Source organism: Acinonyx jubatus, chromosome E3 (genome assembly GCF_027475565.1).
Source record: "Acinonyx jubatus isolate Ajub_Pintada_27869175 chromosome E3, VMU_Ajub_asm_v1.0, whole genome shotgun sequence".
NCBI lineage: Eukaryota > Metazoa > Chordata > Mammalia > Carnivora > Felidae > Acinonyx > Acinonyx jubatus.
In genome coordinates this window covers 18,835,362-18,852,792 of record NC_069398.1, presented here as the reverse complement: position 1 = coordinate 18,852,792, position 17,431 = coordinate 18,835,362, and the positions used below count along the sequence as shown (strand labels likewise).

The 17,431-nt window shown below is 46.3% G+C and overlaps 1 protein-coding gene, 1 long non-coding RNA gene and 1 other non-coding gene across 7 annotated transcripts in view; 1 reads left to right on the top strand and 2 right to left on the bottom strand.

Annotated features, from left to right (window-relative positions):
• The window catches only part of ITGAL (integrin subunit alpha L), a 42,401-nt gene extending 30,572 nt beyond the window's left edge, over positions 1–11,829 (bottom strand). For 2 of the 5 annotated variants that reach the window (XM_027051517.2, XM_027051518.2), the window contains exons 1-9: positions 11,627–11,829; positions 10,467–10,569; positions 9,677–9,771; positions 9,498–9,565; positions 7,998–8,115; positions 7,742–7,872; positions 6,486–6,631; positions 619–754; positions 314–464 (exon numbers count right to left, since the gene is read on the bottom strand). In XM_027051517.2, coding sequence (XP_026907318.2) covers positions 314–464; positions 619–754; positions 6,486–6,631; positions 7,742–7,872; positions 7,998–8,115; positions 9,498–9,565; positions 9,677–9,771; positions 10,467–10,569; positions 11,627–11,681 — 1,003 coding nt within the window. In that variant the 5' untranslated portion in view covers positions 11,682–11,829. Of the gene's footprint in view, positions 1–313; positions 465–618; positions 755–6,485; positions 6,632–7,196; positions 7,412–7,741; positions 7,873–7,997; positions 8,116–8,381; positions 8,876–9,497; positions 9,566–9,676; positions 9,772–10,466; positions 10,570–11,626 lie in introns of those variants that run through there. The other 3 variants (XM_015076850.3, XM_053213071.1, XM_053213072.1) reach the window with 3 other exon arrangements.
• On the bottom strand, positions 2,681–2,765 carry TRNAQ-UUG (transfer RNA glutamine (anticodon UUG)). Its single transcript has one exon. It is a non-coding gene; the product is annotated as a tRNA-Gln (tRNA).
• LOC106979096 (uncharacterized) lies at positions 10,686–17,165 on the top strand. Its single transcript, XR_001430909.3, has 3 exons — positions 10,686–10,902; positions 11,239–11,299; positions 16,707–17,165. It is a non-coding gene; the product is annotated as an uncharacterized LOC106979096 (long non-coding RNA).
• Positions 17,166–17,431: the final 266 nt, after the last annotated feature.

Here is a 17,431-nt window from a genome sequence, read left to right as displayed (position 1 = left end):
AAAATGAGGGAGCTGGCAGAGGAGGGGGCGGAATTATAGTCTTTCCAGAGCCCTCGGTTGACACCAGCAAAATAGGGGTCAATTCTGGCTCCACCCCAGACCAAGCTGAGCTTTCCAAAGAAGATGGAATTTCAGAGGGAAACAGAGGCTGGTCCTTAAAGCATCCTCTCCTAAATTTCCTCCTGAGGTCCTATTCCAGGAGAGCTCTTGACACAGCATTAGCTACTCCATAAGCGCGCGTTATTATTACTGTGTCTCTAAGTGTTTCTGTAAACAACTTCCCAGACTCTCTCTCCCCGGGTCAGCCACTCACCCTCAATGGCATAGATTTTCTTTTGCAGCTCAGTGAACAGATCTTTAAGCTTCTCGAACGTGGCCAGAATCTTTACAAACTCCTTTGCAGGTTTTGAGGCAAACTTGTGGAGCGTTTCCTGACTTTCCTTGGTTTCAAAATGCTTTCCGATCTGTGAGGGAGTAAAGAGTGGAGAGCTGGCATTCCCAGAATCACAGACCAATTTTCTAATATTTTCACAAAGCCCTGGCCCCAAGGAGAAAGGGGAGTGGGGGTTCAGGAACAGGAGAGGAAAGAGGGGACAAGCCAGGGGCCAGGGCCCGTACCCCAATGATGTAGCGGATGATGTCTTTGGCTGAGTCAATGTTCTGATCTGAGTCAGTGGCTTCCCCGTCAGTGATGATGATAAGCACTTTGGTGGCATCTGGCCGGGCCCCCCGGTCTTGCCGGAACACCTTTTCCCTGTGTCCAGGAAGGCGGGAGATGTGAAAGACTCCTCCAGATCATGGTCTCCCTGACTCATCCCGCTCATTAAGTCACTGTCCTGCTGATTATGCAAAAGCCCTTCTCCCATCCCCCAGGCAGGTATTCCCAGCCTTCAAAGTTCTCTTCTGAACCGCCTACCTAACCCTACCTCGCCCTTGCTGCCACACCTCTCCTCCTGACCCTGCTCTTCCACAGAATTCTGGGCGGCCAGGGGGCTGTCCCCACAGCCCATGGGCAGCGACAGGGAGGCTTTCTGAGGAGCTATCTGGGCTTCCTACGCTCCAGTTCAACCACATGCAACTACTCTTTCACCAGTTAGACATGCTGGGGATCCAGGTGAGATTTCAGTGCGGAAAACGGGCTCCACGGCTGGAGAAAACTGGGAAGTCACTTTTCCAGAGCAAGCTAATCTAGCACCCCCTATCCACCCTGCCTCCCCCACCATCGCCAGGCCACCTGTAGACCTCTGCTACAGCAAGTCTCCCAGGGGACTGAAGTGACTTGTTTCCAAGTCAGTTTTCCCCAAACCGCGAGTTCCTCAAGGAAGGACCACGTCTGATTTGCTTCTGTATCCCTGGCTCCTGACAGAGTAGGCACTCAGTGCATGTGACATAAAAGGAGGACGGGAGTACTGAATGTCGGACAGGCCAAGGCTCCAAAGTCCCACCTGTCCACAGCCTCCTTCTGAAGCAAGAGAGGGTGCCCACGGCTTCTGTTGGGACAGCAGCTCTATGTGTACCATCTGATCCTTCCCTCCCCACCCCACAGCCAACAGAGATGGACAATTAACCCAAGAGTAGCAGGTCTACAACCCCTGACTTATGACATGACCTGCTTTGGGAGCAGAGGCTCAAAGTCACACAGAGGGGCTGCAGCGGCAGGTGGAGGAGAGACACAGAGAGAAGGGCAGGAAAGCCCCCTGGAAGCTTTAGAATGGAGGAGCTCTGACAGGCAGGGCTGAGACCCCTGTTCTATCTTGGATGCAAACTGTTTCCCCAAACTCTGTCCACACGGACATGGCCTCTCATGGCTGTTCATGGATTTCCACCCAGGTTTCAAATTTTTTAAAATGTTTATTTATTTTTGAGAGAGAGAGAGAGAGAGAGAGAGAGAGCAAGCAAGCACACGTGTGAGTAAGTGAGCAGGGGAGGGGAAGAGAGAGAGAGGGAGACACAGAATCCAAAGCAGGCTCCAGGCTCTAAGCTGTCAGCACAGAGCCCGACGGGGGGCTCAAACTCACGAACCATGAGATCATGACCTAAGCCGAGGTCAGACACTTAACCGACTGGGCCACCCAGGTGCCCTGATTTCCACCCTGGTTTAAACCACCATCACCTCTCATCTGGATTTTGCGGTAGCCTCCTACCTGGCCTCCCTGCTCCCATCCTTGCCCCCTCCACAGGCTAATAGCAGCCAGAGGGATCCTTTTAAAAACATAAATCAGATGATCACCCCTCTGCTCAAAACCTCCAATGGACTTGTCTTCTCACTTTGAGGGAAAGCCAAAGTCCTCACTATGGCCTCCAAGTCCCTAAGTACTTGGATTCCCAGGTTCTCTCTGACCTCACCTCCTACTACTTCCACCCCTATTTACTTCTCTCCAGCCACACTGGTGTCCTGGTTGTTCTTGGAGCCTCCCAAGCACATTCCCATCTCATGGCCTTTGCTATTCCCTCTGCCTGGGACAGTTTCCTCACCTTCAATGAGTCTTTGCTCACAGGTAACCTTCCCTCATCTTCCTACTGAATATTGCTTGCTTTTTCTTTTTTCTTTTTTAATCTTTATTTATTTTTGACAGAAAGAGAGAGAGAGAGAGAGACAAAGTGAGAGCAGGGGAAGGAACAGAGAGAGAGGGAGACGCAGAATCCAAAGCAGGCTCCAGGCTCCGAGCTGTTAGCACAGAGCCTGACGCGGGGCTCGAACCCACGAACCGCGAGATCATGACCTGAGCCAAAGTCAGACGCTTAACCGACTGAGCCACCCAGGCGCCCCTGCTTTATTTTTCTTTATAAAACTTACATCTTCTACTATATTATCAAATTGACTTCTTTATCCTATCTGTTGCATTTCTCTCCCCTAATACAATGTTGAACCTCGAGAGGGTAGAGATTTTTGTTTCAATTACTGCTCTATTCCCAGAACCTAGAACTCGGCATACATGGCCAAAACCAGCCCACAGCTTGTTTCTGTATGGTCCATGTGTAAAAAATGGCTTTTATCTATTTTTTAAAAGAATTACAAAAACAAACAAAGAAGAATATGCAAGAGATACTAGATGTGGCCAGAAAGCCTAAAATATACTACCCAACTCTTTTCAGAAAAAATTAGCCAAGTCCTGGCCTTGAATACTGCCTGGCACACAGTCAGGTAGTCAAGAAATATTTATAAAATATATTTCTATGGCTGCTCCTTTTTGCTTCTACAGTTGACACCTTTTGGGGTACCTTTCCATCCTATCATGACCTCTTTCTCTAAGAAAGTGCCCCCTTCCCACAGAGGTGGGACCCCAGAATCCACATCTGTGCTATGTGACTTTATGCCACAGAGCAGAGCTGGATGGACCCGTGGACACCTAACCCAGGCTCGGCCAATCAGATTTTCTCTCCTGGAAGCTGGAATTTGGGTTGCTCATCCGAACTGAGGAACTGAGGCTGCTATTTTTTCCATGGACATGGCTTGCCACGGACCCACCAAAGCTGTCCATAGAATGAACAGGGAAGAATGAAGCAGACAGGACAGGTCAAGTGAGCCCCAGAAGAAAAGAGGTGGAAACACATCTGTAGAGTCTTAAGGACCTGCATCACTTGCATGTGTAACTAATGCAAATTCAACTATACCTGCCCAGCAAAGGAATGAAAATGTGAAAAACAAGCATCATAGCACAGGAGGCCCATGCGGCTCTTTCAATGGATTTGAGTGTGTGCCCAGGGGAGCATGAGATGGAAGATATAATTCTCTTATTCCCCAAATTGCTTCCATGTTTCCACGTTTCCAGTTTTCATAGCCACTTTAATGTTGAAAGATGGGCATTTCTGGCTCATACGGTTAAGCGTCGGACTCTTGGTTTTGGCTCAGGTCGTGATCTCATGGTTTCGTGGGTTTGAGCCCCGTGTCGGGCTCTGTGCTGGCAGTGTGGAGCATGTTTGGGATTCTATCTCTTCCTCTCTCTGCCCCTCCCCCATTCTTGCCGTCTCTTTCTCTCAAAATAAATAACTATAGGTCTTAAAAATTTTCTTAATGTTTCTTCATTTTTGAGAGAGAGACAGAACGTGAGAGTGGGTAGGGGGAGAGAGAGCGGGACACAAAATCTGAAGCAGGTTCCAGGCTCCGAGCTGTCAGCACAGAGCCGGATGCGGGGCATGAACTCACAATCCGCAAGATCATGACCTGAGCCAAAGTGGGACGTTTAACTGACTGAGCCACCCAGGTGCCCCAGGAAAGGTATTTTTTTTTTTTAATGTTTATTATTTCTGAGAGAGAGAGAGACAGAGCATGAGCAGGGGAGGGGCAGAAAGAAAGGAAGACACAGAATGCGAAGCAGGCCCCAGGCTCTGAGTGTCAGCACAGAAGCCTGATACGGGACTCAAACCCACGAACCATGAGCTCATGACCTGAGCCGAAGTCAGACGCTTAACTGGCTGAGCCACCCAGGCACCCCCAAGATAAGTATTTTTTTAAATATACAATATGGGGGAGCGTGGCTGGCTCAGTTAGTAGAGCATGCAACTCTCAACTGAATTCTCAGGGTTGCTAGTTCAAGCCCCACGATGGGTATGGAGCCTACTTTAAAAACAAATAAATGAAATGAATGAACGAATGAATGAATGAATAAATACATAAAATAAACAAACGGGCTCCTGGGAGTTGTAGTTTGGTCCGCTTGTGCTGGCACTGCTATTGGCTCGTGCTAGCCTCTGTCTGTCTGTGGGCAAGCGCCACTGTGGTGTTCAAGAACAGCCCGTGGAAGAATCATTTGAAGAGGTGGTGAGGAAGGTCATACAACAGGCGTGGACATGTTTGGATTTCCAACAGCTACCCTGCTGGATTGCCGTGGCAGATATGCCCCAAATGTAGCATTTTTCAGTGCACGTGAGGACAGAAGCCCAACACAAACATGTTCACTCCGAGGCCGCAGGATTCTGAAAGGGATTGCCAGAATGCTTTCAGAAGACAGAAGCTGGAACAAAAATCCCCAGAGTCAAAGACACTACAGGAAGATTCACCTGGAGTGAGGCAGAGGGTCTGTGAGTGTCAGGGCTGTGGAAAATCCTTCAGGCAAAAAGGCAGTCTAACCTTGCGTGAGAGAATCCACACTGGTCAAAAGCCCTTTGAGTGGACCCACTGTGGATAAAGCTTCAGGGGCAAAGGCAATCTTGTCACATATCAGCAAAAACACACAGGAGAGAAGCCCTATCAGTGCAAGGAGTGTGGGACAAACTTTAGTCAATGAGGTAGTCTGGCCGTTCATGAAAAACTCCACACTGGACCGAAACCCTATGAGTGTGCTATTTGTCAGAGAAACTTCAGGAATCAAAGTAACCTTGCTGTTCAAAGAAGAGTTCACAGCAGTGAAAACCCCTATAGATGTGATCAGTGTAGAAAAGCCTTCAGTCAGAAAGGAAGCTGAATTGTTCACATCAGAGTCCACACGGGCCTGAAACCCTATGCTGCATACAATGCAGGAAGAGTTTCTACACCAGGAGGAATCGTATCTTGCAAGGCAAAACACACACAGGAGAGATACCCTATCTGTGTGGCCAGTGTGGGAAAAGCTTCACTCAGAGAGGGAGTCTGGCTGTGCACCAGCAAAGCCATCCACAAAGACTCACCCTTTGATCACTCTCGTCACAGGAAGTTCTCTTCATAAATTAAAAGTACAAAAACCTTCAGATCAAGCAACTTATCCAATTCTATGGGATGAACGGTGACTCCTTCAGAAAGACCATCATGGGGTAGGGCAAACTGATTTTTCTCCTTTCCCCCAAATGAGTATGAAAAGTAAATGTCTTGTTTATTGCCCTTAACAATAACAACAAAATAAATAAAATACATAATATGGCTCTTCAACACACTCCAGCTACATTCATCTAGGCCTCACTTTAAACACAGCCATCTGGCATCTCTTTCTGTCCGTGCGTCCTGTCCCTGTGCTTTAATAAAACCACCTTTTTTGCACCAAAAACAACAACAACAATAACAATAAAGCCATTTGGTCCAACTCTGGGGGAAAAAAACTTCTATAGTAGATTTAGGAAATCAGGATATGCTAGTTTCCAATGTGGACTTGAATATGTCGAATTTTAGAACAGTTCAAGGAATTCTTCAAGGACAATTTTGACTATCAGAGATTTTTGTTCACACACTGACTCCAGAAGCCGATCACCATCTATGATGGGACTCTACCATGGCTTCCATGTTCACAATCACTTTCCAAGTCTTAATTCTAGTCCCTCATGAGGTCTGGCCATACTCCCTGCCCCAAAGGTTTATGAGCTATCCCTGCATCCTCCCAAGAACTGCCCTGGGGGATTTAGTTAGTATAAAGTAGGTTTCTGTTACTTACAATTAGAAGAAACTGTACTAAAATAGCTCCACTTGAATTCTTCCAATAACCCGCCCCTTGCTGAGCCCACCTGTTGAGTTCCTACACCCTGAAACCTGAAGAAGCCAACAAAGAGTGGGCTCTCTCCTGCACAAGGGGACTCACGTGACATAGTTGATGGCGTGAAAGGTATTGGTCAACAGCCGCATATGTTTTACTTTGCCCAGCAGAGCATCAGGGTTCTTCACCCTAACATAATCCAAGAAATCAAATTCTGTTTTGCATTCCGTGGAAAACTGAACAGCAGCAAACTAGAAAAAGAAGAAATGAAATGGAATTACATATCCCTTCCCACTTGTCTGTTCCAATCTATTTCTTTTATTTAATTAATTAACTAATTAATTTTAATTTACATCCAAGTTAGCATCTAGTGCAACAATGATTTCAGGAGTAGATTCCTTAGTGCCGCTTACCCATTTAGCCCATCCCCCCTCCCACAACCCCTCCAGCAACCCTCAGTTTGTTCTCCATATTTAAGAGTCTCTTAAGTTTTGTCCCCGTCCCTGTTTTTATATTATTTTTGCTTCCCTTCCCTTATGCTCATCTGTTTTGTATCTTAAATTCCTCATGTGAGTGAAGTCATATGATATTGGTCTTTCTCTAATTTTGCTTAGCATAATACCCTCTAGTTCCATACACGCCGTTGCAAATGGCAAGATTTCATTCTTTTTGATTGCCAAGGAATACTCCAATCTATTTCTTATCCGAGACCTGGGGAACCCAACTCCACATCCCTGCCTCAAAGCATTCTTTTGAAAATGAGGTAATATATACACAAACACAGAAATAAAATTAAATAAGCCTCTGATCCCTTACGTCGTGCTGTCTGCTGAACTCCTATCCTCTGGGTCAGCCTGCCTCACCAGTGGGGATGGCTTCTAGTAACCATATTTGTGCTGAATGACCCTGCTAAACTGACTACAGCTGGTTGGGCCACAGAGAGAGAGCCAGTTGACTGAGGCTAGGCCAGTCAGAATCTATTATCTGGGAATTTGGAATTTGCAGAGGGAGGGGTTGGTTGAGAGGCAAAAAAAAAAAACAAAAAAAACAAAAAAAACCCATCCTCCTGAAACCTTCACATGTGAACTTGGGAGCTTTCCACAGTCTCATGTGATCCAAAGAAGCTGAGGGAGCTAGTCTGCAAGAGAGAAGAGGGAAGCAAAAGCCAAAAAGAAACAGAAATGAGAACTAAGGAAAATCCTACAAGCTTTTTACTTCCTGGTTCTTGACTCTTCCAGAGGTCCAGTTACACCGTGGCTTTAGATTCTGGAGACACCTCATGCCAAATTTTTTTTATGCCTTAAGCTAGCTCAAGTAGGCATGTATTGGCTACAAACAGAAAAGCTAATTAATATATTTACCTGGTAGGAAGAGTTGCTGAGTTTCCTCATCACATCCTTCATGAAGTCCAGAATTTTCTGAAATTCATCTTGCTGCAGGCTCATTGAACCATCAAACAGAAATACCAAGTCTACGTTGCCCTTTATACATTCTACAGAGGCCAGACACAAAGGGACTTAATGAAGTGTCTCCATGGGTTGGCCTGCCCATGCTGGTTCCCTCGTATGAGCAACCACTTGGGAGAGATTTTTACCCATTAGATCCCCAGCTCCTTACCCTGATAACCAGGATGACTTTGCAGCACAGGACCCTTCAGATTCTGGTCGAAAAGGTAACACAGGCCACTCAGATAAACATTCTGGTCACATGTCCGAGACAGTCCAGGGTCACAGGCCTGAAGGAAGCAAAGGTTAAAAAAAGAAGGGTTAGGTCTTCCTTTTCCTGTGTGTCTTTTGGGCATCATCAGTAAAGAACAAGAACCTTCAGAGTCATCATCCCCTATCCTCACTCCCCACATCCAACTGGTTATGCCTAGAGGACAGAGTCTAAACTCTTGAGTTTGGCATTCATATCGTTTACAGTTGAGCACTACCCCACATTTCCAGGCCCTTCTTCTTCCATTCCCAATCACACATTCTGTGTTTAAGCCAAATCACTCACTATTCCCGGAATATACAGTGTTGTTTCTTTCATTTATGACTATCTCTCCTGCCAAGCTGCAATTTTTCTTGAAAGTCAGAGCTCATGTCATCTTTGTATCTCACTCCTCTGACCCCATCAGAACCCAGCACATCGGCTGGCATGTTAATAACAGCTAAGTAAACAAGCTCAAATTAAATACTGGGTAAATATTTCACTCAGCTAGCCTTCTATCTCTCACATACCTGTGTCAGAAGATGCTGCTGGGATGAACTGTAAAGACCAATGGGCTTACAATCAAATGGGAATTTGACTCCAATCCTGGCTCTACCTCTTTAAAACCATGTGACCTTGGGGCACCTGGGTGGCTCAGTTGGTTGAGCATCTGACTCTTGATTTCAGCTCAGGTCATGATCTCGTGGTTTGTGAGTTCGAGCCCCACGTCGGGCTCTGTGTTGACCGTGTGGAGTCTGCTTGGGATTCTCCCTCTCTCCCTGCCCCTCTCTCTCTCTCGATAAATAAACTTGATAAAAAATAAAATAAAATAAAACCATGTGACCTTGGCCAAGTCTCTTAACCTCTTTGGTTTTGCTTCTTCATGTGTAAAATGTGTATACTGATCCCTATCTACCCGAGTGTCTCAAGGGTTAAAAAAGATAAAGCAGTGATTCCCAAACGGCAGGCATTTGTGTACCATGGGACAATTTCTGCCATGTGGGTGTCTCAGGCATATTATTATTTATTTGATATTTTATTTACTTTAAATTTACTTTCTTAAAACTTTAGCCTCATCCCAAGCAATTCAATCCAAGAAATCATGAATTTGATGTGTTGTATATTTTTCCTAAAAAACCATTAAATAAAAATGCAACTATAAAACATTAAACGCTTGCATACCACCAAAAATCATCTCTGTACATCAGTGGTCACAGATATTTCATATTTGGAAAAAACTGATACTGGGTCTCAAAAATAACTGGCTCATATTCAATTCTTAATAAACACTGATTGAATCAGAATCTCTCTGATGCTTTTAATCTTCTACAGGATCTTTATTCCATTTTCCTTTCTTCTTCTCAATCTCTCCTTAGCGTCAAGCTTCACTGGCTCTCATATCACACTGTACAAAATTCTTACCAAAAGGCTTCCCTTTGTGGAGTCTGTCGCCAGGGTCATTCCCAAGTACTTGGAGGTATAGTTGGAACCTGTAGACACCAGGAGACTGGGCTGGAGGAATTTAGGCAACCCAGGTGTGGTGGGCCAGCCTCAATTTCCCTGGGACACCATTCCTCCCAGTTTTCTCACCAGTTACTCACCATGCAGGCTGACTGGGATGCAGTGGCCAGTGCCTGCCTGGCACTGATAGAGGTTTCCTGTGCTGTTCCCCTCACCTGGAGCTCCTACGACAACCCTGATGAGAAATCTCGCCTGTGAGATTGAGTTGTCCCGTTTTTTACCCACCCACTCCCACCCACTGAGGGTTCAGATCCACAAGAATCTCAAAGTAATGCAGCCACTCCCTTTCAGGGAGGCTCCTCAGCTCCTACCCCTTCCCTGTGGAATCCCAGATAAGATAAGCCAATACGTCAAAATTCTGGAAAGTTAAGGATCTTTTTCCATTTATTGCCTAGAAAAACTGAGGTCCAGAGAATGATGTGGGACAATGTCACATTATGAGTTCGTTCAATCAGTCATCAATTCAAATTCAATTCAGTTCATCAGTAGCATCAATTCAGTAGCATATCTACGACGTGCTAGGCTGGGATATACGCTAGGGATGAGGTGGGGGAAAGAGAAGCGAAATCCCTGCTGTCAGGGAGCTCACTGCCTAGTCGGAGCGCCAGTGGGAAATCTAGGAAGCGTTGCATAGCCTTTTAGGGGCTGTGATATTTACTCTTCCGTCAGACACTTATGTGGAGCTTTAAAGATGGGCTGTCCTCGTCCTATCTGACCGCCTCGCTTCTGTTTCCGAGAAATCCCACCCCGACTCCGTGAGACGGCAAGACCCTGGGGACCCGCTGGTTCCCCATCTGGCCCACCGGGGGCTGGGGTCCTGGCCGCCTGTCCTGACTCCGCAGGGCAGGGAGGGCCTGGGAGGCAGCTCACCAGTCTCCAACCTGCAGAACGCGGTACCCAAAATGCCTCCCGGCGTGTGGGAACGAGAAGTTTTGCACGTGGCGGACTTCCAGGTTGTAGCTGTAGACCTGGGCTGAGGGAGACGGTGGGAGGGAGGGCGGGGGGGAGGGGGGGAGGTGCGGTCAGCCACTTCCGCTGGCCAGCGACCCCGCACGCGCCCCCAGAGCCACGGGCGCCCATTGGCCGGCGCCCACGTGCCCTAAGTGGGTGGGTCCACCCACAAAACCCTGGCGCTGTCCTCCGCCGCCTCCGCAGCCAGCTGCCTACGCCCCAGAAGGAGCCGGACCTTTCCCCTTGGGCTTCCCCTTTGACTGCCTTGACCCCGGGGAAATTTGGAAGGAGCGACTCCCTACTACCCAGAGCCCATTTGGCCTCCCTGCAAAGAAGGAAGGATGAGAAGGCGGAGGTCCGTGAGATAGTGGCAGATGGAAGGCGCCCCCCAGGCCCGTGCGGTTGCCCCATAGCAGGGTGCATCTCCCTACACACCCACTTCTCCCTTGGGCCGCCGGCCCAAGATAATTAGCCTCCGGCCTCCTTCCACAGACTCAGAGTTTCAGGATCCCCTGATTTCTGTGAAGCTGCCTCTCATCTCATGCTCCCTTACTGCCTACGCCACCATGCACCAGTCTCTTCCTTAGCTCTCAGATTCCCCCATGCCACCCCCCCACCCCCCACCCCCCAAGCAGCCTGGGCATCCTCTGCAAGCCCCTAACTGTCCATTCTGGCCCTGCTTTCCTTCCAGGCACCAGGCTTATTTCCACAGCATCCTGGAATGGCAGAGATGCTGCCCGCCATTTGTTCAGGTGAATGGACTGACCCCCAGAGAGGGCAGGCCCAGACCCCAGCCCAGCTCCAGGTACCCATTAGCCATCTGCCTTTTTCTGAGACCTCACTCCACATCTCTACTGCCGCCTGTGTCTCCCTTCTCTGTCTTTTCCTCCATACCTTGCCTCTACTTCGGACTCTCTTTCCTTTCCCCCTTTTCCCTTCAAGATTCCTGATCCTCACATCAGCTAAGGCCATTCCCACCCTTAAAGCCGCTGCTCAGTACTCCAGTTCCACAAAGCCCTGCCCTTCCCCTGGCCACAGACACATGTCCCCTCCCCGACCCTCCCTGTTCCCTTGCCTACCAAAGAAAAGAGGCCCAGACAGCAGCAGCCTCACTACGATGGTGCAGGAATTCATCCTTCCAGCGGCCGCAGGGACCTGACCAAGGAAGGCTCCAGGTTCAGAGAGCCCTGGGGATTCGCTGACAACCCAGACAGGGTGAAAGAGGAAAATGACAATGCCCCAGGGCCTCTTGCAGTGGGACTTTCTCACAGAGGCGCCAGCCTGGTGACACTGGGTGGGGGTGAGCCTGTAGGGGTTGTGAAACCGCATGAGTTGAGAGGAAGTGTAACCAGGTTAGAGACATTTCCTGTGCCTGCTTGCATTTTCACATCATCCAGGAGCAGACAACACGGTAGGTAGATGACCACCTCTTCTGCCCAAGGCCTGCTGATCCATTGTCTTTCACCAACACAAACGGAAGACTCTGTAAAGCTCAGTAAAGGACTGGTCAAATAAACTGTGGTACAAACATAATGGGATGCCACCAAAAAAAAAAAACAAAAAAGAGTAAGGAAAGAAATAAGGTAAGAAAAAGAAAAAGAATGAGATAGCTTTCTCTTCACATTGAAAAATGCCCATAATACACTGTTGAAGAAAAAGAGCAAGTTACAGACAGTATAGTTAGTGACTTATTTTTCTTCTAAAAAACAAAAAAGCAAAAAAAAAAAAAATCCACAGAAAGGGAGAAAATATTTGCAAATCACATATCTAACACAGGACTTGTATCCAGAATATACAAAGAACTCTTGTAACTCAACAGTAAAAAGACAACCCAGCTTTTCAAATGGGCAGAGAGTTTAAATACACATTTCTCTGAGGATGACATGTAAATAGCCACTAACATAGAAAAGATGCTCAGTATCATCAGTCGTTAGGGAAATGCAAATCAAAACCAAAATAAGGGGCACCTGGGTGGCTTCGTTGGTAAGCGTCCGGCTTTGGCTCAGGTCATGATCTCACGATTCCTGAGTTCGAGTTCCGCATCAGGTTGACAGCTGACAGCTCAGATCCTGGAGCCTGCTTCAGATTCTGTATCTCCCTCTCTCTCTGCCCCTCCCTGCTTACCCTCTGTCTCTCTCTCTCTCTCAAAAATAAATAAACATTAAGAAAATAAATAAATAAATAAATAAATAAATAAATAAATAATAAAATGGTGAGGTTCACAGTATGTGAATTCCATCTTTAAAAAATGATAAATATGGGAACGCAAGCTGGTGCAGCCACTCTGGGAAACAACACGGAGGTTCCTCAAAAAACTAAAAATAGAACAACCCTAGACCCAGCAATGGTACTACTAGGCATCTATCCAAGGGATACAGGTGTGCTGTTTCGAAGGGACACATGTACCCCTATGTTTATAGCAGCACTATCGACAATAGCCAAAGTATGGAAAGAGCCCAAATGTCCATCGATGGATGAATGGATAAAGAAGATGTGGCATATATATACAATGGAGTATTACTCGGCAGTCAAAAAGAATGAAATCTTGCCATTTGCAACTACGTGGATGGCACTGGAGGGCATTATGCTAAGTGAAATTAGTCAGAGAAAGACAAAAATCATATGACTTCACTCATATGAGGACTTAAAGAGACAAAACAGATGAACATAAGGGAAGGGAAACAATATAAAAACAGGGAGGGGGACAAAACAGAAGAGACTCATAAATATGGAGAGCAAACTGAGGGTTACTGGAGGGGTTGTGGGAGGGGAGATGGGCTAAATGGGTAAGGGGCAGTAAGGAATCTACTCCTGAAATCATTGTTTCACTACATGCTAACTAATTTGGATATAAATTTAAAAAAATTAAAAATTAAATTAAAAAAAAAAGGAAAGCTGAATTCAATCTATAATATTTGGCAATTTATAGAGAGCACCCATAAAAGTGAATCACTGTGTCATGAAAGAAATCAGATGGAAAAATAAAAAAATAGAAGTTGAAATTGTTTGCGCGTGTGTGTGTGTATAAAAAATCTGAAAAGACACACAACCGAACTCCCAAACAGTGGCTACCTCTGAAGAATAACGTTGACACATTTCTGTATTGTCAGATCTTTTTTTACAATGAGGATGTGTAAGTTATGTAACTAAAAAAAAAAAATACAAATAGTTAAAAGCACAACAGAATTGAGGAACTTGTCTTCGCTTATGGGAAAGTGGGAAGGACCTTCAGATTCTCCCTCTGTTGTGAAGAAATCTGTTCAGTTTGCAAAGCCACTTTCAGTAGCTGTCCCTGGGGAAGGCTTTTGCAGACAGATTATCTATAATCTGCTGCTAGGCAGCTACAATGTGACAAGTTGCCTCCTAGTACTTAGATAATATCAGGTAGTCTTTTTCAAATTCAGTTAAAATCAGATTATTCAGACTGATTCCTTTGGTCCTCTGTGCAGTGGTTATGATTTACATCTGACCAAATTCTTTTCTATTGTTCTGAGATGACAAAAAAGAACACACACTTAAAAATTCAAACATTACAGGGGCGCCTGGGTGGCTCAGTCGGTGAAGCGTCCCACTTCAGCTCAGGTCATGATCTCACGGTTTGTGAGTTGGAGCCCCACGTTGGGCTCTGTGCTGACAGCTGAGAACCTGGAGTCTACTTCAGATTCTGTGTCTCCCTCTCTCTCTGCCCCTCCCCCCCACTCTCTCAAAAATAAACATTTTTTAAAAGTATAAAATTAAAAAAAATTCAAACATTACAGAAGCATGTAAAGTAAAAGGAAGAAAACTCTCTTTTAACATCCACCCCAACTCCTAAATCTCAAAAATAACCACTGGTAATAATTTAGAGCCATAGATTCTTTGTGACAAAAAAAAAATGTCAGTTCTAATAATTAACCATACAGGTTGGACGTGTTTGGAAAAACTAATTATCTTCCCACAGAGCATCTAACCCAGAATTAATTGTCAAATCAGCCCTCACCAGAGTAAAGGTTTTCTTCTAGGCCATCTTCAAAATTTAGATTCTTGAATCAGGGCTTATGTTTATAGAAACTTCAAGTGTATCTGTAACAACCCCTGGGATGGAAGGAATTCAGGAAATGATCTCAAAGTCTCTACTGCTTGGATTATAGTCTATGTGTATGCTTCAGCAGGTAAGTATACTCATTTACGTATTTATCAGATTTTGTTTTTCAGTTTGTTAATTCATTTAATTTATTTATTAAGAGACAGCAAGAATGAGTGGGGGGAGAGGGGCAGGGGGAGAGAGAGAGAGAGAGAGAGAGGGAGAGAGAGAGAGGATCTTAGCATGGAGCCTGATGCAGGAGTCGATTCCACAACCCTGGGATCATGATCGGAGCCAAAATCAAGAATCGGATACTCAACTAACTGAGACACCCAGGTGCCCCTGGTTTTCAGTTTAAAAGAGCAAAAGAACATTTTTTCCCCCTTCTGTTTGAGGGCTATAAATCTGAGGAAGCCTCAAAAGTACAAGGAAGCCCCAAGGATTCTAGGGAATCAGAGGTTCCATGTTGGAGAGAGCAGATGACTCCCTGAAGAGTTGGGTTGCAGACATCTGAGGCTGGGACCACGTGGGGAAGTCCTGAGACAGGATGTTCCTTGCACGCGCGCACACACACACACACACACACACACACACAGTTCTTCCTTAGTCACAGGCCTTTATCATATCTCAAATAGTCTGTTCTCTGAGGGCTCAGTTGGGTCTCTCAGTTCCATTCCATTTGCCCAAACGCCCATCAATTCTCATGGGAATAATTTACTGCCACTGTAGCTCTTCCTTTCTTCACTCTCCTGCCTCTAGAGAAGGTTCCACCTCCTGGGGAAGGTCCATATTAACCTTGAGAAACCTGAGCTTGTCTCTCTTAGGCTTTAAAACCTCTGATGATTCTCCTTTTGCATACACACGATCATCTCCAAGCTTGTTGGCATGGCTTGCAAGGGCCTTGTTGCCTCTCTAGACTCTGTGCTCCAATTTAGTAAATGACTCATCAGTGTTCAAACAGATGAAGCATCTAGAGAGGACTTTATGAAACTCAAAGCATTGGCCTTACTGTCACCCACTTCTGAGGAAAGCAGCTGAAGTAGGTGCCTTCTGCTTGATGTTATCTTGGCTGCCTCAAATGAGCAGTATGAAACTGACAGGCCAGGGGCGCCTGGCTGGCTCAGTCAGGGGAGCATGTGACTCTTGATCTCAGGGTTGTGAGCTTGAGCCCCATGTTGGCTTTAGAGATTACTTAAAAATAAAATCTTAAAAAAGAATAGGAAAGAGGGACGCCTGGGTGGCTCAGTCGGTTAAGCATCCGACTTCGGCTCAGGTCACGATCTCAGGGTTCGGGAGCTTGAGCCCCGCATCAGGCACGCATCAGATGAGCTGCTTCTGTGAATATGAGCCCTGCTTTGGGTGAGCCCCACTTCTTTCTGTCTCTGTCTCTGTCTCTGTCTCTCTCAATCTGCTCCTCGCTCACTTGCGCCTTCTCTCTCTAAGGAAGAAGGAGGAGGGGCACCTGGGTGGCTCAGTTGGTTAGGTGACTGACTTTGGCTCAAGTCATGATCTCACAGTTTGTGGGTTCGAGCCCCACGTCGGGCTCTGTGCTGACAGCTCAGAGCCTGGAGCCTGTTTTGGATTCTGTGTCTTCCCCTCTCTCTGCCCCTCCCCTACTCACTCTCTGTGTCTCTCTGTCTCTCAATAATAAGTAAACATTAAAAAAAAAAACTAAAAGAAAAAGAAGGAGGAAGAGAAAGAGGAGAAGAAAGAAAGAAAGAAAGAAAGAAAGAAAGAAAGAAAGAAAGAAAGAAAGAAAAAGAGAAAAGAGAAGAGAAGAGAAAAGAAAAGAAAAGGAAACTGATCGTGTTGGCAGGGAGACAGCTAACCAAGGGCAAGGTAGCCTCAGATAGACTGAACCCAAAAGATGCCAGCTTTCTTCAGGATGGCTTAGTTGCTCCACTTACCAACTGTTCCATGAAAATGGACTCAAGCATATCATGTCACAGAGGAGTGACAAATGAGACCCTATGCTGGGAAGTTCTGGGGTACCCAGGATCTGTGCATCTAAGATGAAGCCAGCAGCCTGGATGCCTCAGCTCTTCTGTGTCCATGGTAAGGTAAAATGATTCCAAATATGTCTTATTTTTCTATAGGTCCATCTGTAAACGATGAGAGAGAATCTTCTCTTGCTCCGCGCAGGAGAGTAAACAAGATTTTGTGTGCAGCCATTTCTCATCTTCATCACTGCTCATTCCCTGGCCCGAGCCACCATCACCTAGTGCCAGGATTTGGTGGCAGTCCCCTAACTGGTCCCCTGCTTCCAGTCTTGCCCCTGCTATAGTCTGTTCTCCGTACAGCAGCCGGGAGGATCCTTTAAATATACAAGTCATGGGGCTGAGCCTGGATGGCTCCGTCGGTCAAGCGTCTGACTCCTGGTTTCATCTCAGGCCATGATCTCATGGTTCATGGGATGGAGCCCCATGTGGGGCTCTGTGCTGACAGCAAGGAGCCTGCTTGGGATTCTCTCTCTCCTCTCTCTGCCCCTCCCCTGCTCTTTCTTTCTCTCTCTCAAGATAAATAAATAAACATTAAAAAAATAAAATAAAAATATATGTCAGATCATGCTGCTTTCTTGCTCAAAACCCTTCGGTGGTTCTCCATTTCACTCAAAATACAAGCCAAAGTTCTCATTGTGGCCTAGAGGGACTTAAGTTGTCAGACACATCTCACTATCTTTCTGAAATCTAGTCCCCATCTTGCTCACTCCTTTTCAACTACACTGCTGCCCTGGCTCTTTGTTCAGTCCAACACACCTTTGCCCCAGGGCCTTTGCACCTGCTCTTCTCTTGCTTGGGTTTCCCAAGAAAGCCTCATGGCT